Source organism: Lissotriton vulgaris, chromosome 1_1 (genome assembly GCF_964263255.1).
Source record: "Lissotriton vulgaris chromosome 1_1, aLisVul1.2, whole genome shotgun sequence".
In the NCBI taxonomy this organism is placed as follows: Eukaryota; Metazoa; Chordata; class Amphibia; order Caudata; family Salamandridae; genus Lissotriton; species Lissotriton vulgaris.
The window spans coordinates 1,934,990,708-1,935,015,540 of NC_141685.1; the positions used below are offsets into that span (position 1 = coordinate 1,934,990,708).

General features: G+C 43.7%; 1 protein-coding gene across 1 annotated transcript in view; it reads left to right on the forward strand.

The window, feature by feature from the left end:
* The window catches only part of PTPRQ (protein tyrosine phosphatase receptor type Q), a 1,452,710-nt gene that overhangs the window by 1,166,160 nt on the left and 261,717 nt on the right, over positions 1 to 24,833 (forward strand). Inside the window, exon 51 of the mRNA XM_086919596.1 lies at positions 20,149 to 20,215. Coding sequence (XP_086775722.1) covers positions 20,149 to 20,215 — 67 coding nt within the window. The remainder of the gene's footprint in view (positions 1 to 20,148; positions 20,216 to 24,833) is intronic.

Consider the following 24,833-nt stretch of genomic DNA (forward strand, 5'->3'; position numbering starts at 1 on the left):
TAGCCAATTGCCCCCATCATCTAAAATTATAGTGGGTGGGGATTTTAATTGTACATTCGAGCCCCTTAGCGGGGATGATCCCCTGGGCATTGAGGAGGAAGATTCTAGATGGTCCATTCCAACCTTGTCTTTAGCCCCAATTAGAAAATGGTCAGCAAGGGCAATACAAATTAATGCCCTTACCAGGGAACATAATCTAAGAGCACTGAACGGTAGGACCATGTCTGACCGTGCTGGCGCGATGACTTTTAATAGGCTTACTGGTCCGTCAAGAATCAACTATACCTTACTGGACGTTAAAATGTGGAGGGACCTGATAGATATGGAGGTGGTATCCACACAGGACAGTGACCACAATCCCCTCTGTACCAAGTTAAGGTGGGGCATCCCAAATGGACGTGTGAAGAGCGCTCCCTTGAGGATAACCAATGAGGTCATCCCTTACAATGGTAACCGTAGGCTGAAATGGGACAATGCCCAACTGCAGGAAGATCAACTTGTGAGTATTAAGTCACATGTGGCTGATCTGACCGCGGAATTGGTGGCTCTGGAACTGGGAATGGGAAATGACCAGGAGTCGCCTTTCGTTTTTGCCACAGCATATAAAAATACAATAGAAGTAGTAGGCCAACATTTTCTATCCAAGGGGAAAAGAGGAAGACTAAATAATACACCTTCCATATCCAGCAACCCTTGTAACACGGTTCAGTGCAGGGAAAAAAGGAAAGTGCTAACAGTTGCCCTGCTAAAAAAAGATCCCTCACTAGTTAGAGCGGCTAGGAAGGATTATGCAAGGGTAATGGCACTTGCCAAACGAGAATGGGAAGAACAACATTGGAAGGATCTTAAATCTGCAGTTAGTAAGAGGAATTCAATGTTGTTTTGGGAGCTTATTAATAAAGCTAGGCAGAAGAGCTCTCAACCACTAGCTACCGACATAACAAGCCAACAATGGTTCTCCCACTTTTCAGCACTGTACGGGGGAGCTGAAGAGCTCTCTTGTCCCCCTCTAGCCCCGCCTAGAAGGGATCACTTCCCACTAGTGTTTGAGGACCCATTTTTACCCTCCGAGCTAGTAGTGGCAATTAGGCATTTGACCCCGGGGAAGGCGGCTGGCCCGGATGGGATCCCAGGGGACCTCCTGTTAGAAGATCCTACTGCTTGGGCCAAACTTATTGCCCTTATAATGAACCTGATTGCCAAGGGACAAACCGTGCCAGACTCTTGGAAGGGGGCAGAGGACGTCACCGTGTTTAAAAAGGGGGCCAGAGATGACCCTGCAAACTACAGACCCATCAGTCTGATAGATGTGATTCAGAAGGTGGTTGGCAGGGTTATTATCTCTAGGGTGGGAACCTGGATGGAAGAGGATCATGTCCTGTCCCATTTTCAGGCAGGATTCCGCCAAAAGGTAGGCACGATGGACCAGGTCTTTCGTTATTTTGCCATCTATTGGAAGTGTGTGACCATCAATAAGGGTAGTCTCTATCTCGCTTTCATAGATCTCAAGACGGCATTCGATCTGGTCCCTCGGGCAAGGCTGTGGGATACGCTAGAGAAGATGGGCTTTCCTGGGCCCCTTTTGGGCCTGATTGTAAGGATTCACGAGGGGAACTATGCGAGGATTAGATGGGGTACCCAGGGACAACTGACAGACAGGGTGCCCGTGAGGAGTGGAGTCCGCCAGGGTTGTGTCATGGCGTCGACCCTCTTCTCTCTCTTTGTGAACGGTGTGGTGGACCATCTGAGAGAGGAAGAGGCAGACGCGCCAACCCTGGCGGGGGAAAAAACACCCACTCTGCTCTTCGCGGATGATACCAAACTGATCTCCAAATCCCCCGTGGGACTCCAAAAGCTTTTGCACCATTTTAGCACCTTTTGTACGGATAGAGTTCTTACCATCAATACCTCTAAAACTAAGCTTATGGCCCTCTCTCCCTCCAAAAGATTTAGGAACAACTTCACGCTCAACGGGACACCTCTGGAGCTGGTAGATTCCTTCGACTATTTGGGGGTCCGGGTTAACAGTCGGATGAATTGGAAGGACCACCTGGCCAAAATGTTACTCAGCCACAAAAGAGTGTCAGGGGTGACCTTGAGAGAACATCGGGAGTCGATGAGCAAACCTGTGGCACCGGCTCTGGCAATCTATGAGGGACAGATTTTACCGGACGCCCAATACGGCTCCGAGCTGTGGGGGTTTGAGAATGTTTCGGAGTTAGTCTCAGCTGAAAATACATTTTTGAGAGACCTGGTGGCTCTCCCAGTCTCTACTCCGCTAATCCCTTTACGGCTAGATTTAGGCAGGCGCTCTTTTAAAGACTTAGGGGCAGATGTATCAAGAAACCATTTTGCACTTCTCTAATAGCGATTGTTAAGGAATCGCTATTTGAGAAGTGCAAAATGGTATGTATGTAGAATTTCGCTATTTTTTAGCGATTCCTTAAAATTCTTTAATTGCGATTAGCAAATTGCTAATCGCAATTAAGGAATAATTTTCCCATTCATTTCTATGGGCCAGGAGGCCCATAGGAATGATTGTGCAGTAATTCTCAAATTGCGAATTCGCAATTTGCTAATCGCAATTTGAGAATTATTTCAAGGGTGCAGGGGTGTCTCAAAGACACCCTGCTGCACCCCTCAAATCTACATGTGTGTGCATGTGGCACACATACATGCCCTATGGGCATGTATGAGTGTCACATGCCACCCTTACAAATGACAATTAGGGCATTTATGTAAAAAATCGCAATTTACCACCAACTACAAGTTGATGGTAAAATGCGATTTTTTTGCACAAATTCGCACACCAAAAATGTGTCATACATATCATTTAAGGAATCGCAAAATTTGCGATTCCTTAAATGCTATGCAAAAGAAGGAATCGCAAATAATTGCGATTAAATAAATTGCGATTATTTCATACATGTGAAATATCGCAAAACGGCCGTTTGCGAGTCGCAAAGGCCGAAAATCTGCGATTTTCAGCCTTTGCGAGTCGCAAAAGCCTTGATACATCTGGCCCTACGTGCGACTGCGACCATTATTATTTTGGGTACGGCTGAGAAGGACCAGGGAGCTTACAAACTATGCTGCTGTTTTAGATGAACTCATTTTGCTCAATACCAGTGATAAGATTAGATGGCTGAGCAATCTGAGGCAGCTGGTTGTGCATCTGGGCTTGAGCGATGTATGGACTAGTCAAATGCCACCCCCTAAACTAGTGATGAAGAAACTCTACTGGGATTGGGTTCAGGCAGAGGCAATGCGTAGTGGCGCAGGGGGCTTGCTCACGGAGTGGTTCTTAGAGTTTAAATGGTCAAGAAAATTGGAATCTTTCCTAGACCTTATATCAAAGCCTCTGGATAGAGCACTTTATTTAAAACTTAGGTATGGGACCCTCCCGGTGCATGACTTCACCTCGGGGTGGAGCAACGTTGGCGGTTTGTTGAACCCCTGCCCCTGTTGTGCTGCCCCGAATGAGTCTGTGGCGCATTTCCTCTTTGCCTGTCCCGCATATAAAGCTGCCAGGAAGGTCTGGCTAAAACCATTATGTAGGGGGTGGGTCTTAGATGCCACAAAATGGCCCTACGAGTACTTTGCACAGATACGTCCTCCACCCTTATGGTATGCGGGGTAGCTAAATATCTGGGTAGTGCATGGCTGACACGTATGAGGAGGATGAAGCCCCGTCCGAGCCCGCTTAACACCCAGCCGGATCTATTGTAGGATACTTGATGGTATTTTTGTATTGGTTAAAATGTACCCTACCAGTATGCAAGGGGACAGTTATGTGAGACCACAGGCATATTTGGTGGTTGGGCCTTACCATACTATGTGTACTGTACAATATGCACAGTCTCGATGGATTTTATTGAATGAGGAATCTACTAATGTATTTTCAAATTTTAAATATGTATGGTACAATTTGTATACTTTTATTGTGAAATTTTTACCGAATAAAGTTATTTCACAATATGAAATGTTACACTTACTAGAAGAATGAAAAATAATTAAATCAATACATACATATATGCATATATATATATATATTCTTATATAGATTAATATAATAATAAAATATAAGGTGATGAGTGTATGCTTATGGGTTTATTTCCTTATAATCACACATCTGTCATGAAGTGTAAATATGTTTGTAGCAATCTTATCTATAAGTTCTTCACTACTAAAATTTTGGGGGACTAATAATTAGAAAGAAAACAAATGTCACAAAATGAAAAGCATTTTTATATATATATTTACCCATGCAAGTGCCTATGGAACTTTATCTAGTACAATGTTATATCTGCTGATTACTTTGCAGATGCATATTGTTAAAATCTCTATGTATGTATAACTTTTTATGTGTAGTTATATATCTACATATTTATGTATTTTGCTCCCAATGCAGAGAAACAACTCTATTCTCCCCAAAACACTACCCTATGACCCTCCTATTCCCCTTCACTCTCTGACTCATCCTAAACCTCTTTTACTACTCTTTTACTACTATGAACTCCCAAATAACCCTTTCCTAAACTCTTCTCGCCTCGGTGCCTATTCCAATCATGGAGTGCCACTCTGCAACTCTGGGCAATAGCTTACTTAATCTCCACAACTGCCCCCACAATGCTAGGGATGCCTGGCCTCCACCTTGGGGGTGCCCAGGAGTGGACGCCTCACAGGGAAAGCCAGGATGGGTTCCACAACGGTATTCGTACAAGCGCCTTGAGACCCTTGCGGGTGAGTAGTGCGCTATACAAGTATCAATTTACAATTTACATTTCTGTCCTCTATCCCATTAATCCAACAAATATGCTCTCTGACTCATTTCAAATCTCTTTTACTACTGTGAACTCCAAATAACGTTTTCTAACCCCCCCCCCATTTAACCTTTACCCTATTAATCCAACTAACAGGCTCACATTTCCAACAAATGATATTTCCATCTACTAATCCACTTTGGGTTCCTGAGTAGCTTGCTACTTGCCGAAGAGAGCTCCAATGCCTCGTCAGGGGAAGAAGCGCTATATAAATACAATTGCAATTTTTACCATTTAGTTTACTTACATCAGTTATTTAGCAGTAAAATACTTGCTCCACCAGTACCAGAAATCTCATTACATGTGGTTCATGGCTTTTGCAATACTTCAATAAATAGTATCCCTCCCATTTAGGGGTTGCTTACATGCTGGCTGCATATTGATGTGTTAAAACACCTCATGGTGCATGGTGTGCCCCTCTGTATCAGGCGATACCAAAAGGGATGGCACAGGGTCAGACTGATTTGCATATGGCCATGTCTGAACTGGGGTGGTGGCGTGAGCTAAATAATGATGATGGAATAAACCCAGATAAGTTGACTGGGGGTGAGTGTTTGATTTGCTCAAACGCTCCGTCCATCATCCCCTTTGGTATCGCTTTGTTCGCCCTAAATTGGCAGGGTATGCCCAGACTTGGGTCCCTTGCTTACTCTACCACTGGATTCAAGATAGCCTGGCTGATGAGGATTATGAATCCGAAACCAGTCCCAGGATGCTTGTTTCCAGTCCAGGGAAGACATGGCTTGGCAGTTCGGGCTGGACTGTTCCCATGAGGCATGGGGTCAGACTGATTTGCATATGGCCATGTCTGAACTGGGGTGGTGGAGTGAGCTAAAGAATGGTGCTGGATTAAACCCAGATCAGTTGACTGGGGGTGAGTGTTTGATTTTCTCAAACGCTCCCCTTTGGTATTGCTTTGTTCGCCCTAAGTTAGCAGAGAATGCACAGACGTGGGTCCCTTGCTCACTCTACCACTGGATTCAAGATAGCATGGCTGATGAGGATTATGAATCCGAAACCCGTCCAAGGATGCTTGTTTCCCGTCCAGGGAAGACATGGCTTGGCAGTTCGGGCTGGACTGTTCCCATGAGGCTTAGGGTCAGACTGATTTGCATATGGCCATGTCTGAACTGGGGTGGTGGAATGAGCTAAAGAATGGTGAGGGATTAAACCCAGATCAGTTGACTGGGGGTGAGTGTTTGATTTGTTCAACCGCTCCGTCCATCATCCCCTTTGGTTTCCCTCTGTATCAGGCAACTGGACTTAACTTGCTATATATTGAATGGGACCACCATGTGATGAGGGCACTGTTGAATTATAGGAGGGCCTAGTATCATGGAGTGTAACTCCTGTGAAAAATAGATACAAAAAGAGGTAGTGATATCCTGTTCAAGGGAAACATATGCAAGGATGTGTGGGAGACTTGGAGCCTCAGAAATTGGGCCTCATGTGCTTTGATCATTGTGATGGATGATTGTCTTATTTGTGGAGCAAGTAAAAATGCCTTGAAAAAGAAATCACAAAGTGACATCAGTTCCCCACAAAGCATTATGGTAGATGAGTTTCAGTTTACCTGCGATTATGTTATTTTGTAGTTGAGGCTACTCACATTCCAGTTATTGAAGCAGTGGAATACATATACATAATTGGTAGACCTGGTTTATTTTACCGTGGTCTCTCCTGACCTTTTGACTTCTGACCTCCTGTGTAGACCTTGTTTTGCTGGCTTAAGACTTTGAGTGCTTTGACACTGCCATTCGGTGCCTAAGCTCAGTGTTTGTCATATACATACTGGTGATTGGGGTATACATGATAGACTGATTTGAGTTAGCTGTAAGTCCCTTGCCCAGTGGTAGGACATATATCTAGGGCATGTAACTCAGATGCTACTAAGTGAGCCTGCAGCACTGGTTGTGCCAACCATAGAGGCCACTCTTCAAATTTACCATAGGTTTACCATGGTGGGGTCTATGTGTGCAGGTTACTCTTACTCAGCTTAGCATTTAAAAGGTACTTGCCAAAGTTCTGCATGTCTCTCGCTACATCTGAGTACTCCACTGGGGCATGGTGCGGTGTACGGAAGAGGTAGGACATGTGCACATGTGCGCTAGCTTCCCTAGTAATGAATGAAATCGGATGGTGTGTTCAGTATTGTGAGGCCTGCTTCTTGCATTGATTAACATAGGGGATCTGTGGAATGGCTATTGTGCTGTATTTCCTAATTGCAGAAGAGTAGCACTACAGTTATTATGGGTGGATTTAGTAATGGCAAAACCTCTCTGGTAATGAGAGTGGATTTAACATTACTAATGTGGAAATGCCACAATTCTCCTTGTGCCTGTCAGCCTGTCTCCAATCCACATCTGGGTGCTGGGGGGACAGCTGCATCTGTGAATTCCTGATAGACCACCATAAACTAGGGGCCCTCAAGGGAAACTGCAGACCTCTGAATAATATGGTTCTTCCAAGGATGGATAAGAGTGGGTGGAATTGACACCTGCATTCCAAGAGGCAGGGCCCTGGCTCCACTAAAAATATTGATCAAGCCTCCCAGGGTAGGATGGCAGGCAGGACTAAATTTAGAGGGGGCCAGCACATTTAAAAGGTGGTATTTTGAACTGATCTCATCTTCAATGGCCATCGTAGGTATAACTACTTGGGCTCTGTTCTCATGAGTTTAGAGAGTCTTTTGGGATTAGAACCATTCTATCCTGGTTTGATGCTGGGACATAGACAAGAGAAACCATTAGGACACTGAAGGGGTAGATGTCATGAATTTCTATAACAAGCTGTGGCTGGCCACAACCATTCAAGTTTTATAAGGGCAAAATGTGCTAGTGCTTAACAGTGCCAGCAAACTCATCATCATTTAGTAATATGTTTCTAGCAAGTGGACAATATTACCTGCCGCTGAATTGTGCACGCCACAATGCTTCGCTAAATATGAAAATATACAGCCATCTAAGTGCAAAATGTTTATATTATATGAAGCAAAGCAAAACAATAGCAAACATCACACACTAATCAGCAAACTTAATAAAATGCGGCCCTTGTCTTGTCCTAAGAAACAGTTATCAGACTTAAAACTGAAAAGTAAATGGGCTTCTGCAAGTCAATGTTAACACTGTGCACATCACACTTGATGTCACCCTTGCCTCAAAGAAAGTGGTGCTACAGATAGCCGTCTCTTTGTGACTTCTCAGTTTATATTACAGATCTGTAAATATATCCATAACCTTAGGTCTAGCAATATTGTGCTACATGGACCCAATGTTTACAGCACACGGCGCACAATGACACAAAGTGGCATAGTACCGTAATTTTGGGAACTAAGCATAGGACAACATCCACGAAATTATATTAATTTCACCCACGTAATTCAAATTGTAATGAGCCCAGTAAAAATTGTGCTGTACTACTTTTGACCGTTCATTCAATGCAACATTGCACATTTCCACACAGCACTGCATTGCACTAAGTGTGGTACATTTAGGCCAATATCTGACCTTCCAGCAGCTTCAGACTAGATGTAGTAGGGTGTGAACTAGTGCTCATGTGGTACTGAGCAATTGTGTAGTGCTATGAAGTGGCAATCTGTCACAAGACAGCATGCTACATTATAATAAAAGCATTACTAAAGAATCTTCCCTTTGAAGAAATTTTCATTCACTTTCACAAAAAATAACCCCCCTGTGCTCTACATTTCCCCAAGAAAAATCCGTGTTTGTGTTTATGGATATTTTCAAAAAATGATTTCTAGAAAACCCACGTGCTTAACTTCCAACTTGGCAAAGAAGGGCTTTGGCAATAGGGATTTTTGGTTAGATACAGAACATTTCATGAGGTGGATTGAGCTATATTATGAGGTGGAGTGGAGCACAATGCCAAGTGAATCTGTTAGGGAATAAAAGGTCAATGAAATCGACACATGCAAACAAAATCAGCAAGGGGGTACCTGTTAATTGCTCAGCAGGTGCAGTGTCACCGGGCCCAATGGTGTGACGGACCCAGCGCACCCCAATTCTGGCAGCCTTTTCATATCCAACCGAGGTTTCGTTTGGCACATCTGTCTCCCCTGCACCTAGAAATGCCATTGTCCACAAAACAGAAATAGCACTGAAATGTGGACTGTGGACTTTTTTTCCCCACAGCAAATGCTTTCGGTACTCACCTGCATAATTTTGGCTAAGAAAATGTTAGGACATGATGGACCATTTTTTTAAAGGGTTTTCCATTAAGTTTGAAGTGTTGACAGCACATTTTAGCAATCCAGGCATGCCTAAGATAGAGTTACTACACAGAATTTTCAACACTGTTCTCCTAATGAGGCGCAGAGTAAGATCTTCCCGGAGTTCATATAATGGTATCGGACATTTCTACTTTTTGTATGGAAAAACTTGGTAGTAAAGTGCTTTTAAGGCAAAGTAAGCTGAGACAATGTAAAAGCTTTAACGTATAATGGAATGTTAGGCTGCAGGGAAGGGTCAACGCTGTGAGTTTACTAACTTCCCAGAAAACTCGAGCCAATCTCCGAAATGCATCGACAGGATTGTGAGTTTTATAAGCGGGTCTGCTCACTTTTTAATTTTGCACAGTATTTCTGTGGGCATAATTTTCATATTATCGCATTCCTAGAGTTCTTCCTACTATTTCAGTTTTTATAATTTTTTCTGGTGCTTTAGTATTTCATGTGGTTAAGCTTTTCTAATTTTGCACAGTGGTTTATAGAAGAACTATTCATATTTTTCACAAGTTTGTTGTGTCACAATTTATTTATGATCGGTGTCAGTTTTCCTCAGAGACCTCTTACTGATGGCATAATTTGCTTAATTGCATAGTATGATAGATGGCTAATATTTCTTCTCAGACAAAAAAGGGTTAGTACTGTGCCGTTGGGTTTCTCCAAAGGATTCCCTGTTTTTATGATTCAGTATAAAAACTGATATGGGCAAGAAGGACAAATATTATGTGGTACAGGTAAATTCCACATTTAAAAAAACTTAAAATCCTGCAAAATGTGGCAGCTCAACTGCTTACTGGCGCACCACAGTTTGTATCTGTTACTAAGGAAATAAAAAGGCTGCACTGGCTTCCAGTCAAACAACGGAAGCAATTTAAATCCTTTTGCTCCGTTTTTAAAGCCCTTCAAGGGACAGGGAATATCTGAAACAGTGTTTTCAATGGTATGTCCCTAGTAAAGCCCTTCGCTCTTTAGGAGCCAAATGTGTGCTAATACCCTCCTTCAAAAAAGTCAACTGGGAAAGAAGAGGTTTCATCACTTGTGCCGCAAAGACTTGGAAGGAACTTCCTTTCCATATTAGGAATGGCACCGAGCTAATGGCATTTAGTAATGGATTGACACCCTGGCTTTTAAAAAAATTGCTTGTTAGCTAACTAACACAAAAAGTTAAAGAACATTCAGTAACTAAAACTAGAAAAGTTTTATTTGACAATCAGTGAGTACAACCTTAGATGGCTATGGGAATCAATGAGAACACTGTAAAATAAATAAAGTAAAAAAACAACAGTTTTTTAGCAGGATCAAATCAAAGTAAGAGAGAGCCACATGAGTGCATAGTCAGATGTAGCTTGAGGGTCCACCTTGGAAAACTGAGTTAAGTTGAGAAATAAATATTACCATGCAGTGTAACCGCTTACTGTATAGGTCACCTGATGCTGATTCCAATAAGGTCTTCTTGATGTTAGATAGATCCGTTTATTGACTATCAAGAATAGGGTTTTAAGAACAGAAAATAAGCACCAGATGAGGAAATGTGACTCTCAAAGGTGGATCTTTACATAAGGCCATTATATGAGCAGAAGGGCTTTCTTCTGACATTTCTTCTTCTGTGTGAATTTGCACAATATTTATTTTCTTATGGGAAGTCATATGAGGAGGATAGAACAAGTTCCCTGGCCTCATCTGAGCCTCATCTGAGCTTGTGATGGAGAGGGTGTGTGGAAATGTGAAGGCTCTGAGCGGGGCAAAACACTATTTGTTAACATCATGTCAAATGGATGAGAAAAGCTCCATTGGTTGCTCTAATGTTAGTCTTCTGCCATAAGCATTTTACACTCAGAAACCATGGATTAAACACTTTCAAACCCTCTATGTCACAATTTGATTATGCCCATTTTCCCTATTGTAACTATGCAGAAAGAAGATAATTTTATGTTCAACTGCTGCTGTTATGGGGTGTATTTCTCAGATACACATCCATACCTTTTTCCACTCCTTGTCAATTTGACGTTTCTGTAAGAGTTCCTTGTATTTTTTATTATACTTGTGTAATTTCTACTTGGCAATGTTTTGTTCAGTTTATTGAATAGTCTTTTATTCTGTTTTGCTTATTCTGTTTTCTCTTTCCCCTTTGGATTGATCGATGTATTGTCATCTATTCTGTTTTGTGGAATGCTTATACACATTTGATGATGGTAGTATTCAGGTCTCTTTGGGGCATATTATCAAGATAGGGCCTTACATTATCGCCGCTTTTATCAGCAGGAAACTGCCGATAAAGCGGTGATAATGGGCTTGATAATATGCTCTATGAATTCCAATCGAAGCCCATGTTACATGTCTTCACATCTAACATGGGCTTCGATTGGAATTCATAGAGCATATTATCAAGCCCATTATCGCCGCTTTATTGGCAGTTTCCTGCCGATACAAGCGGCGATAATGTAAGGCCCTTTCTTGATAATATGCCCCTTTGTTCCCTAGTCCAGTACCATTTGCACATTGTGCCTTTTGTTTGTTTAGCTCTATGTGTCAGCATGTTCAGAGATTGTATTGCCCTTGTGGCCATAAACAAAACGGTCTCAACCCCGATGGCAGGAACAATGTAAAATCCCAGTTGTAGAATTCTGAAACTCCTATTATCTTATGACCACTTAAATGTATGTAGGTAGCTGCGGCAGAAGGAACACTTCTGCAAAGGTGATAGACATAATTGAGAATGGTAGATACATTTTCTCATTTTTTCAAAATCACCACTTCAACCATCCCCTACATAATAATAATAATAATAATAATAATAATAATCTTTATCTTTATTTGGATATAAAATATCCTTAAAAGAGCACCTCAATGATTCCAACAACAATACAAGTTATTGAGAAAAAAGGAAAGTCAATTAAACTACAGTGATTAAATGAGAATCTTCCAGATCGCATTATGCGGCTTCTATTACATATGAGTGATTAAAAAACATAATGTGCAGAACAACAAGGTCAACATAACATTAATACAGAAGAGGTTTGTGGTACTAACAATTAGCAATGTTGGGCTTATAAAAGCAGTTTGATGTTCAGCAAATAACTGCGGGTTATAATAAAATGCGTTCAGATAAAAAACAGCAGCAAACAGATCGAAAGCAGCGGGTTATGATAAAATGCGATCAGATGAAAAACAGTTTTAGCAGGATAGAAATGGAGTGCAGTTTAATTTGAACTATTACTTAAAAGGGAGAGGCATTGACAGGCCTTCCGGTTACTGCGTAAAAATTACGGCATGCATGACGTATATAGGTTGTAAGGCCTATATTTAAAGCTGTATTTTCAGGGCTCAGAGCTGCAATAATTGCCTGTCTGCAGGTTCGAAAACCCAACCTATTCCACTCCGTTTTCAATTTACGTCTGCACTGTAACATGATGGCGGGGTAAAGACAAACCATGTGCTCCAAGGTTTCAGCCGTCTTGCCGCACCCTCTGCACAGTAAAACTTCTGACGTGCGACGCCAAGTGGGCAAATCTTTTAGGAATTGCCAATCACCCAATCTGATAGCCATAAAGCTGAGTTTTAGATGCAGGGAGTAAGTGCAGGACAGGTAGGTAGCAGGAGATATCCGCCCGTTAGAATTAATTATTGCCCATGCGTGTCTGCGTTTAGCAAAATGGGGTTTATCAATGATAAGGGAGCTCATTCTGACACATTTCTTAATGCTAGTTTTAAATGCTGTCGTGCTAGGGTTGAGGGCCCATAGGTTGCCCTTAGACATTTCGCGGATGCAATCCTTAAAAAGGCGACCATACGAGTCACCTGGATTTTTCTGGGTAATGTCTAACCAAACTAGTGACTCTAATGAGCCTGTATCTGCTTGTCTAAGTTTGTGGCAAAGATTTAAGTACGTGCCGATGTTAGAGACTTCATAATTTAATAAGCCCAGTTCTAATCTGATCTGGGCAGCAGAGGCAGTTTTAGGCAAATGGAGAACTTTTTTGTAGATTTTGGTCACGTGTTGGTTTAAGTTGGTGTTTAGTTTATCCCTGAAAATCTCAATGCCATACGACTAAGTCGGCCCGATTTTTGCTCTCATATATTCCAATAGAGGTGATAGACTTGGGCCAGACAGATTTTTTGAAAGCTTAGAGAGGGTCACCTCTAGGGTCATGGCTTTTACTGAAATCTCATTGCGCTGTTTGGCAAAGTTACCCCTAGAGTCAAAATTGACCCCTAAGTATTTATATGTACTTCCTGTTGCAAGGCTCATATTATTGTACAACCAACCACCACCGACGTTGCGTTTTCTTCCGAAGGTAACCACTTGGGTTTTCTTTAAATTAACCTCTAATTTATTCATGGTGGTGTAGCTATATAATTTTTCCAAAAGCCTTTGCAGCCCTACCCGTGTAAGACTGAAAAGAACCAAGTCGTCGGCGTATAGAAGGTTGCTTATTTGCGAACCTCCCATCTTGGGTGTTTGACTGTTTGTTTCTTCTAGGGTAGCCGACAAGTCTACTATAAACATATTAAAAAGAAGTGGGGCAGCACACATCCCTGTTTGACGCCTTTAGTTGTCATGATTTTCCGAGAGAGATGTGTGCCGGACCCCAACTTCACTTGAACCCATGTGCCTAAGTGCAATTGGATAATCGCCTCCAGGAGTTTTTCTGGGATCCCCCATTTGTTTAGCTTTTCCCATAGGACAGCCCTGGGAACCCGGTCAAAGGCGGCTTTAAAATCAACAAAAAAGCAAAAAACAGCCCTAGATGTAGAAAATGCTTTGTCAACAATTATGGACAATGTCAGTAAGTTAGTCAGAGTGCCAGAGTTGGCGGTGAAACCGGTTTGGTTCATTAGAATCAGGTTGTTCTGCTCTGCCCATGTTCTCAGCTCCTTCAAAAGAATACCTGCATAGTGCTTAGCCTCGATGTCTAAGAGGGCAATTAGTCTATAATTGTTTGGAGAGGCGTGGGAGCCTGATTTATAGATTGGATGAATTATTGCGCCACACCAAGAGTCCGGTATAGTTGAAGTTCTTAGTGCATAGTTAAAAAGGTTAGTTAGGTATCCCGACCAAAGTGGTATATTTGATTTAAACAGGTTCTGTGGTAGGCCATTTGGACCCGGAGCTCCGTCTGTTCTTGCTTTTAACAATACTTTGGTGACCATTTCTTGGGTGGTCTGCAGATCTTCACTGAAGAGGTCTAAACGTCCAGTGGGTCTGCTCCAGCTCTTACTCGGGCTTATTTCTGTCAAGTTAAGAGCGCATGTGTCTATAGGCACTGTTACCTCTGGAGACCTAAAGTGGTCTGTCAGTAAAGCGGACCAATTGGCTTCTTGAATGTTTGCTGACCCAGAGCTGGATGAGCTAGAGTTGTGAAGATTGATTAAGGCCCAGAATTATCTTGCATTGCAGTTTTTACTCTCCCATAATAGTTTACTCCAGAATTGACTTTGGTGGAGTCGTTTATCTTTTTGTAGAGCCTGCCTAAATGATTTTTGAGCAGTTTTGTAAGCATTCAGGAGCTCGTTGTTTCCTGGGGATTTCGTAAGGAACCGCAAGGCGTTGTTTCTGGATTTCTTCAGTACCCTTGTTTGGCTTGATATTGAAAACTGACGACTAGAAGAAGCCTTGTGGAAATGCTGTTTAGCTGGGAAGAGGATTATCAATTGTGAACAGAGCATTGACCATGCAACAGTAGGAGAGACCGCCAGGTCAGTTCCACCTGTTATGAGAGCCAAACTTGCCTTCATGACATTGGGCCTTATGTCTTCACTCCATCTTAGATGCTTCAGGTTTTCAGTATAAGTTCCTGTGCATGTTGTTGAGGCAGGTTTGTGATACTCTGGCTTTACATTGGCGGTAACGATCTGGGGCGATGGTCGCTTTCCGGTCGAGGATAAATACTGAAGTTGCCCAGGTGTTGGAGCAGGGCTGAATTGCAGATGGTATAGTCCAGGTAAGATTGTTTGCGGCCATTTGTCCAAGACCATTTTGGTGGAGTATCATTCGTGGATCTGCCCTTCATTACCAGAAATCCGGCACTGTAAAGTTGCAGCACGCAAAGTTCTCCCAGACAGCAGTAAGCTTGGTTTGGTGGTTTGGACTGTGCCTCTGCCTCAGTTAATGTAAATGGGAAAAGCCCTTCGTAGTCAGCAGGGTTACCCTGAAAGAGGTTGGTGTTAAAGTCCCCGGAGACCATGCAGTCGGAATAAGGTTGGTCCGCAGCCAGGTCGCACACGATTTTCATTAAACGTGTTAGATGGTCCTTTTTTGTGCGCGTGCTCGGATTAATGTAGAAGTTGAGAAGTAAGAGTGGACGTTGTTTGCTCCATGAGTCAATTTTAACACCAAGTAGCCAGTCTTCGTCAAAATTTAGTGGCACAATCGGACCTTTTAGGTTGTTTGAAACATAGATCGACAGGCCACCTTTAGGGTGGCCATAGAGGCAGTCTCTAATTGCCGGTTTCCAAAATTCAATAAAGTCAGTCACAGGAAAATTTTGGGTAGCCCATGTTTCTTGAAGTGCTATTACGACGTGCCCAAATATGAAGGAGTGCGTCTCCAAGTTGGTAATTTTCTGTTGGAGACCACTGATGTTCCATGAACACAATGTAAAAGAGGGCCCTGGCTGGGGGTTTAAGAGATTTGCAGGTGGAGATGCTTGGGATCTTAACCACATGCGCGCTGCTTTGATTCTGCTGGAATGCTGACTTTTTAAAAAACCCATTGTTCATGACGAGCTGGGCTCGTCATCAGTGTTTGAGGAGGCTACACCATGACGAGCCCAGCTCGTCATCAGCCTCGAAGGGGTTAATTGGGTCAGGGCCTTGCAGTTTGGGCCTGCAAAAGGTGCTTTGCGTGGTCAGTCTATTTTTTTACAGGACAGGGCAGCCGGAAGCCATCCCCAGTCTTGGGTTTTGTCAGGATTAAGGTCTTCACTCAAAGAGATTATGTTCAATTCTGTTGTTCCTAAGGCATTTTTTAAGATTGAATATGGCCTGGTTATGACTCCAATTTTAGAGCATTCGGCTTTTAGCAAGGTGGCTGGCTGATTTAATAGCACTGTGGGGTAACCTGGAGTGTAATAAGGATACATTTTGATGCCCCATTGCCGAAAGGTATCCTTATGATCTAAGAATGCTCGTGCCCAAGTGGCGGACCTGAATGACAACAGAGTTACCTCGGAGGGTTGTGTGCCTCTTGGTGGAAGGAATTCGATGGACTCAATATCGTCCGATTTCAGGGCCTCAAAACCCGGGGCACCATTCACTAGTTTTATTATGTTTGACCTGTTGAGGGTGTCATGCCGACCTTTTGATTTGTATTCGGGGGCAAAGAGTATTTTGGAGTGCTGTGGATCGCATTTAGCGCTCTTGCTACTTGAGCTTGGGTTAGGCTGAGTTGTTTTGTCAATTGAGGAGCCTACGTATGATCCCAGTTGGGGTTGGGGAGGGTCTCGTGGGCCTCGCCTCAATATCTGAGTATTTATAGATGAAGTTGGTTTATTGTTATAAATTACTTTTGAGAGATTGGATTCAGTGTTTAGTTTTTCCGACCGGGGTGAACTTGAAGGAAAAATTGGTTGAGGATGTGTTATTGTGACTGTAGTCATCGGTGTAACTGATTCGTTAGGTTTTACCCTTAGTTTTTCAGTGACGGGCTGAGGCTCTAGTGCCACTATTTCAGCAGATGTGGTGTTTCGATTGTGGCTACAAACAAAGATCTGTTGACTGGCACTTGAAGTAGTGTCTGCCGTGGGTAGACATTAACAGGGGTTTGTTGACATTGATGGTAATTGTGGGACGCTTTGGACTTTTTTATTGGCAGCAGTTAAAAACAATGGGAATAGTTTGGGAAGGTCGACTGTTGGATTTAATCTTAATTTATTTCTTTGTTTGCGCTGACGTTTGCGCTCTCTCTTGCTGCAGGGAGGCAAGGGGGCAGGGAGTGTTTCAGGGTTAGGGACAGCAGCAGCGGCTGCCAGCGGCTGGGCTGACGTTGATGCCGGTGGGGTGTGTTTGCCCACTTGCTGACCAAACTTTTAAGGCCGGTGATGCAGTCGGCACTGCTGAGATAGAAGGGCCCTGGAGTTGGTGGGGGTCTTCTTGAGGGTCAATCTGGATTGTTAAAGGTTCTGGTTCCCCACTCGACTGAGTCCCAATTGCAGGTGTAATCAGGGGATTAACTAATTATGAGTTCGAAGTTGTGGGTTTTTGGGGTAGCTGATAGGGACATTCAGATAGACTGCCTCCCTTCAACTGCTTAACCTCGCTTATGACGGTGGATAAGAAGGCTGGAAGCGAGGAGAGTGAGTCAATGATGGGTGAGCAGCAACAAACTGACTGTACTAGCTTTGAGGACGATTGTGCTCCTATAATTAAGTTATTCAATTTGTCCAATTTGTTGTCGATCCCTGCTGTGAACAGTGCCAAAGTGTTCAGTAGGTCAACCTGCGTGTCTAATTTGTCGGAGTGGTAATTTAAAGCAGTAACTGTCAATTGAAAGGTTTGAAGTAGTTGAGGCCAGATGCTCGATATTGTGGAAGCATCTTGATTTGGCTCTGTTTTTGCTCTAGGATTGGGTGAATTTTAAGGATTTTTTAAGAAAAAGGACAAGTCCGCTAGCAGTTGGTCATTTGGATCAGTTTGTTTTTTGTGGAGATTTTGGAGAAGTTGTTACTGCTGCTGGTGGTGAGTATGAGCGTTGTTGGAGATTAGCCGAGTCTGGGCTCCCCTCTGGATGGCTTGAGACATGTGGTAAGATGGGACTAAATATACCGAAGTTGGGTGCAAGATCCTTTTGTGCGTGGATTTGTGGGAAAATTAAATAAGAGTGAGGCGCAGGGGTAACCTCCCTAGGCGCATAGGAGTTTTGAGGTAGCAATGTTGAGAGGTTCTCTGTTTGCAATGGTTGCAGTGCTTGGGGGCTTAGGTTATGAGTAAGACTCACTGGGGGTGATTGACTGGAACAGGCCTCTATCTTATAAATGTCATGAGGGGGAAAAGCTGACTTAGTGAAGATTGATAACTTGGTGGTGGGTTTTGAGTAACCCTCACAAAACCCTCCGAGACGGTGTTCTGGCCGTCGGGTGCAGACCCAAAGATATAAACATCTGGAGCTGGAGCAGGCTTGTTAGTTGATGTTGACAACATTTGTAGCAGGTACGTGCTTGACTCTGCAGGTTGGTCAGAGTCACAAGGCTTAGTTACCTCTAAGGATTGAGGGAAAGAAGGGAACTTGGCCCCACCCGGAGCTTTTTTAAAGTAGTCCAAGAGGGTAAAAGATTTTAAACCGTTCAAAGATGGTACACAAGGGGAATGCATACTGTACTTCTATTATTAGTATATTGCCATCCATTTGATGATGATTTAGGAGCCTTCAATGGGACCGTAGAGGCCAATGGACTCGTGTGGTTGGCAGGGGGGCGCTCCGCATCAGTTGTCGATTGTTTTAATTTCTTCAGTTTTAGTGCGGAGGGAGCTTTTCTTATTTTCCCGGATCTCATCGCTTCTGTTGTTAGGCGTGGCTATTCAGAGCCAGTGAGTTTGAGGACTAGTACAGGTGGGCCTTCTTCCAAACACTCTCTTTTTTTGCCAACTGCACTAAGGTGTATTTACTGGGTGCCGGAAGGATCGTGAGGGGTCGTGAAGAACCAAGATAGCTCCAGGGCGAGATTGCTAATCTTGTCTTGCCTTATCTTGTCTTATCATAGGCAGCAGGATCAAATGCCCGGTGCTATGCGCATAGGCACCCCCCCCGCTCACTTGGTCCCTACCCAACCCCTCGCTCGCGGCCACCTGTCCACTGGTCTCAGCTGCTCCGGTGGCCCGAGGCCCGTGCTTTGGCTCCTAAACACTCCCCCCCAGATGCAACACCGCAACTAACCAGGTGGGGTCACACCTAGGGGGGGGAGTGAGTGAGCCGTGACGGCCCAGTTCCAATCAGGGTAGTGGGGCCAGCAGTGGTGGCGACGGGCTAGGGGGGTTGGAGGGGGCGGGGGGAGCAGAACCAAAGCTGGGAAGGCCTAGCTAACGAGCGCCCTAAGCTGCCCAACAGCGGGAGGAGGTGGGTGGTGGGGGTATGAGCAAAGCAGAGCAGAGCGGGGACGCGGGGCAGCCAAGACTGAAACCAGGGCTGCGGTCATTACGCGGCACGCTGGCGGCGGCCCTACTGAGGACGTTACACCAAGCCAGCGGCGGAGAAGTGATTCAGGGGCAGACTAGGACAGGCTAGCGGGGGGGGCACAAAGCGTCCAGGGGGGAGCGAGGTCTTGGTCTTAAGGGCGGCTCAGGGGGCTCACCTTGACTCGGAGCTATTACAACCAAACCATAGCTGTATAACACCACCGCTCACTTGGGCGACTTACTTGGTCCCGTCTTCGCCTCATCACCGCGCCCCCCTCCACTTCCACAACTGGTCCACAACGGGTCACAACGGCTCACAGCGGCTCACAGCCTGCACCTCGGCCTCGGCCTGCCACAGCCACCGCGCCGCACCCCTCGCTCGGCTCCTCCCACTAGCCGCAACCTCACCCCGCACCAGCACGCTCTGCACGCTCTGTGATCCTCTGTCAGTCAGTGGTTTGTGGCCTCAGATCCCCTACAGGAACGCTTCCAAAGATGAGATACAATAATCCTGACTCAGAGCACGTATGGCAAATTAGATCCTGGTAAACATTTGAAGTGTTTTTGCCTAAATATAGACATTTAAACTGCGGCTGCATCAGCATTCTACCAGCCCAGTTTTCTATTAAAAAAGCATCAGAAGCTGGATACCTTTCTGAAGTAGTTTAACTACATCTAAGCAGAATCTGCTAAGTAAAAACGAAATCTAGTTAAGAAAAAAAGTTATTTTACTAACCATCTTGATTTTTTTTTAGATTGTTCTTAATACTTCCTCTAAGTTAAAAGGAAATCTGTCAAAATTGGATGTTTCATTTCTTTGTGCTGTAAATATACATAAGTAGTTGAAATATATTGTTCCGACTTTGCAACCATGATCCTGTTGTATTATCACAAATGGATTTCTTTTTTTTATAAATGAGGTTTTTTTCCTATTGCTATTTTCCTGATGTTTTTTAAATTTTATTTTTCAAGGTTTATGCAGTTAATGGAGCTGGAGCAGGGCCAAATATGCAATTGAAAGTCACTATGGATACAAAAGGTATGTGTAGTCGTGAGCCCTTTTTTCTAAAATTTAAAAGCCCGCAGTTCTTTTCAAGTCCTGTAGATAAGATTTACATTGTACAGTGCAGCAAATAAATAACCCTTTTTTTAAAATAAAATTCATACACCCACACATACAATAATTCAAGTTTTTTAAACTTCTTTAAAGAATCTTTTCGGTCATCAAAATCTGTAAATTACGATAAGAGGTGTATCACTGTTTCACTTATAGTGGGTGGAGAAAAGTAGAGTCATACATCGAGACATGCAGGACCAAAAACACTGAGAAAGCATGCGTTTCACAGAAGATAGCTAAATCATGAGCCGTGCTGGATTGTGGAAGACATGAATAAATGATACTTTTTTGCACCCACTATAGGTGCAACATTGATACACCTCTGTTCGTCATTTACATATTTTGATGACAGAAAGTGCCTCTTATTATCACCATCTAGACTACTTTCAAGGAAGTTCATTGGGACATTAACTAAAAATATCCACCTAATGTCTTTTAAGGAAATGTGAGAGTTTGTAATTTAGCATTCGTGAGATTACCGTTCGCTTAAGTATGGACCCACAAACTCAATAAGATTTGAGCATTCCTGACAGCATACTGCCAATAACAACACACATGTTTGAGAAATGTGTTAAAAGGCCAGGCATGCTATCAATTCCCTCTGACACTCAAAGCTGTTAATCATACAATTTTTGATAATGGCACCCTGGCATGTAGAGGCAATTTAACTCCTTCCTTGCTTCAGCTCCCAAAGTGTCCATGGTTGCTGATCAATCAGTAATCCTATCGAGCAAAGGTTATGTCTGGGGCTTCCCCGACTTACCATCTGTGATTGGTATGGTATGGTTGTCAAACGAGATAAAAGGAGAAAGTCTGACATTAGATTCAAAAGTATCTGGCCAGTTCGTTTCAGAAGACAGAAGCTCTCATCGCCTGTGTTTACTAGCCTTTCACGTCTTCACTCGATCTGCACTGTGCACACTTCATTTGTTGATTCCTTGCACGACTTGATTATGAATGAATTCTCCTGTCCAGAACTAACACGTATTGTTCTCACTGGAGACAGAAAATGTCCCCTTTGCACGGGCAGAACTGACATTCACTTTTGAAGTTCCCTTTAAATAAAATTGCTTTTGGGACAGTATGGTGACTTGCAATGTTGTTAACAGATGGCGTTGCGTGCCCTGCGTACTGCAAGGGGCTCCGCAGTTCTGATGAGGAGCGTGCATTTTTGTGAAAGTTGTATTCAGTCCTCAGATAAACATTATCAATCAGAGATCAAACAATAGGCCTAACATCTTTATTTTTTCAGCCTGAAGGGCAGATGAGCGTGCTGTCTTCCCCAGTGACAGTGAGCGTAACTCGAACTCTTGTCTATGGGGCATAGCCTCGTATGGATAGCATTACATCAAGCAGCACGAAGCCCATAGATCTGACTTGTTGAACTGTCTGTTGAGATCAGCGAAGTGCAGGGATGCCACTGCCTCGAAGTTCATGGCTAAGCCACAGCGCAAGCCGAGCCAGGTCCTGTGTCAGCCTTTGGAGCTATCGTTTTGCAGGTCATGACCCATTTCACACACATTCCCAGTTTCCATGTGTTTTCCATAAAAAGCACTGTAACAGTGCCGGGTTCCTGCAAAGACTTTGGAAGGTCATGTCATCCTGGACTAGGCCAATATTGAGAGCACCACAGCCTGTGCTAATGCAGTGCCACTTATTAGATTCACTGTTGTGTGCTTTCTGGTACCACAAGTTAATTTCCTACTGAGCACAAAGCCTACTCTCCAATAGTCCTTCTTTTACCAAGTGCCACAAAAGTGGCTGAGCGTCTGTTCTACCATGATGACCCCACATGCTCACTGTGGCCATGTGCCTTGCTGAAAAAAAGACATGCAAGTGTCATCTTATAGGTATGCTAGGGATAAGATGTGGTCTAATTTTTAAATTGTGTGGTCTAGGACAAACTAGGAACCTCGAATTCTAATTCTTTGCCACAGTTCAAAATTGTACAATCTTATGGCAGTCTTTTTTTCTCTGTGCTTACATTCTATTAGCTTCCATGATACTGGGTGTGCTTACGAGCAAGCTAGAGATACATAGAAAAGCTATAAAATTGGCAATTATTGCTGTCGAAATCCTTTTATTGGTGGAGTTGTCTGATGTAAAGGAAGTAATAGAGAAGTCATTTACAATACATTGAGCGAGTTCAGATAACATAAGTGTAGGGGATTGGGTTACTGGTTGGGGGGGGGGGGGGGTGAAACCCTACAGAAGGAGCAACCACAATTCTTGTCAGGGGGAATTATCCCTCTCGTAGCTTGACACAAAAGCAGTCAGGCTTAACTTAGAGGCAATATGTACAATGTTTATGCCGAACTTCCAAACAGTAATAAAGTGAAAACGCAACACAAGAAAAGTCCCACACCAAGTTAAAACAATAGGTTAAAATTTAAAAAACTCTTTGAGACCAAATGATAAAAATCCAATTAGTAGAACTGGAGATATGCAATTTCAAAGATGTACGGTAATAAGTATAGCACCTAAAAGCGAAAAGCACCACTCGGGGTCATGCAAGACTGTGTGAAAGTCACAAGTTCAGATCGACTGCAATGGAGCATGGGCCGAATACAAGAAAAGGGTAGTCCTGCTGAAAGAGTTACATAGTATAGTCGGATTGTCTTGGCTGCATCACAAAGAGCCGGCCTGGCATCACTGTAGCACAAAGATCCTGTCTGGTGTTGTAGACTCGCGCTGGTGGTCCCTACGGGCTGTTGATGCTGTAGCATGAAGTGCAGATCTCACCTTGCTGCTGGTCACTGGTTTCAATCAATGTGGCACAAAGAGTTTGGTGCACTGGAGCTTTGCATTGGTACGGCGTGGGTGGCATCTTCTTGGCACGAACAAGCCCATTTGCGGTCATGAAAAGCCTAAAATTTCAGGATTTCTTGTTTTTATGGAGAGGGAGCTCAATTGATGCCACAAAAGGACCTGAGGGGCTAATTCCAGCAGAGACCAGCAGGGCTCAGGCAGGCCCAGATGCAGGTCCAGGCAGCAGGGTTGCTGGGCAGAAGAAGGGAGAACTCTGGACCAAGTTATGTCCTTGTAGCTCAGAGCAGTAGGTCAGTCAGCTGATCCTTGGAGTCACTTCAGCCAGTCTTCCTTCTCAGTAGGCAGAGCAGCAGGCAAGCAGAGCAGCACAGCAGTCTTTCTTCTGTGGTTTCCAGAGGTCCCGAGGTGTACTGAAGTGTTGGGTCTGAGGATATAAGACTTATGCCTGATGCCAGCTTTGAAGTAGGAGAAGGCTCTGGAGTTTTCCACCCCTAGAGGTGTCTGGAATTTCCTGCCTCCCTGCACTGGCCCCAGCTTCCCTCTGTGATTGTGCACAGGCATAGCTTTTGGGATATGGACGTGTGGTAGGTAACAGCTCCTCCCCCTCATCAAGTCAGAGATGGCTCATCCTGCCAACAGCTATTCCCTCTTTGTTACACTGTCTGGGAGCAATACACAAAGACCAACTGCCAGCTACACCTCATCATGTGACCCAGGAAACAGACTGCAGACACTAAATGGTAAGGTCAAGAAAACGCCAATTTGCCAAAAAGTGGCATTTTCAGAATTGTGACTTACAGTCCAACTTCACCATTAAAGAGGGTTTTAAATTTCAATTCTTTAGACGTCAACCTCGATATTCCTACTTGCTCCCAAATGAAAGTTATCACTTATTAAATGTAATAAGGTAACCCAATGTTATCCTATGGGAGAGGCAGGCCTTGCAGCAGTGAAAAACACATTTTAGAGTTTTTCACCATCAGGACATGTAAAAGTTAAAAGTACATGTCCAACTTTTTAAATACACTGCACCCTTGCCTATGGGCTGGTTACACTAGGGAGTGACTTATATGTATTACAAAGGAATATTTAAGCCTGGCAAAGAGCTTATTTTACAAGATTGAAATGGCACATACATGCTGCAATGCCAGGTCTGAGACTTGTTTAAAAAGAGGTACTTGAGTAGGTGGCACAATAAGTGCTGCAGGCCCACTAATAGCACATAGTATAAAGGCCCTGGGTTTTATACCATTTAAGATTGTTCCTGTCGTCAATTCGGTGGCATTCCAGATTCAGTTGGCCCTTTCTTAAAAAATGCATCTCGTTTTCCATTCCTCGCAGTTAAAACCCTGCGTAACGGATTCTTTCTGACATGTTATTTTTCGTCCACCTCCGACTTTGGTAAATTATACTCCTGTTTATGAAGTTCAGGACTTTTGTGATTCCCGCTTCTTTGGGAATCACCTGCAGTTTTTGATTCATTGGAAAGGTTATCCTCCCAGTGAGAGGTTGTGGGGAAATGCCTCTACAGTTCATACCTCTGTTCTGTTTCGTGGATTCTTTCAGCAGTTTACTTACAAACATGAGGTATCAGGAGGGAGAATACGGTTAAACCACGGGTTGCATTGCTCATCATCTTCCCTTGCATCCTGCTCTATTTAGGTGGACGTGCTTCTTCCTTACCTATGGGATGATGGCTGTGCTGGCTGGCAGGTGAAGGCAATCAGGGACACCTCTTCATGGTGGTTGACCTGCTGGTGTAGTCTTTAAC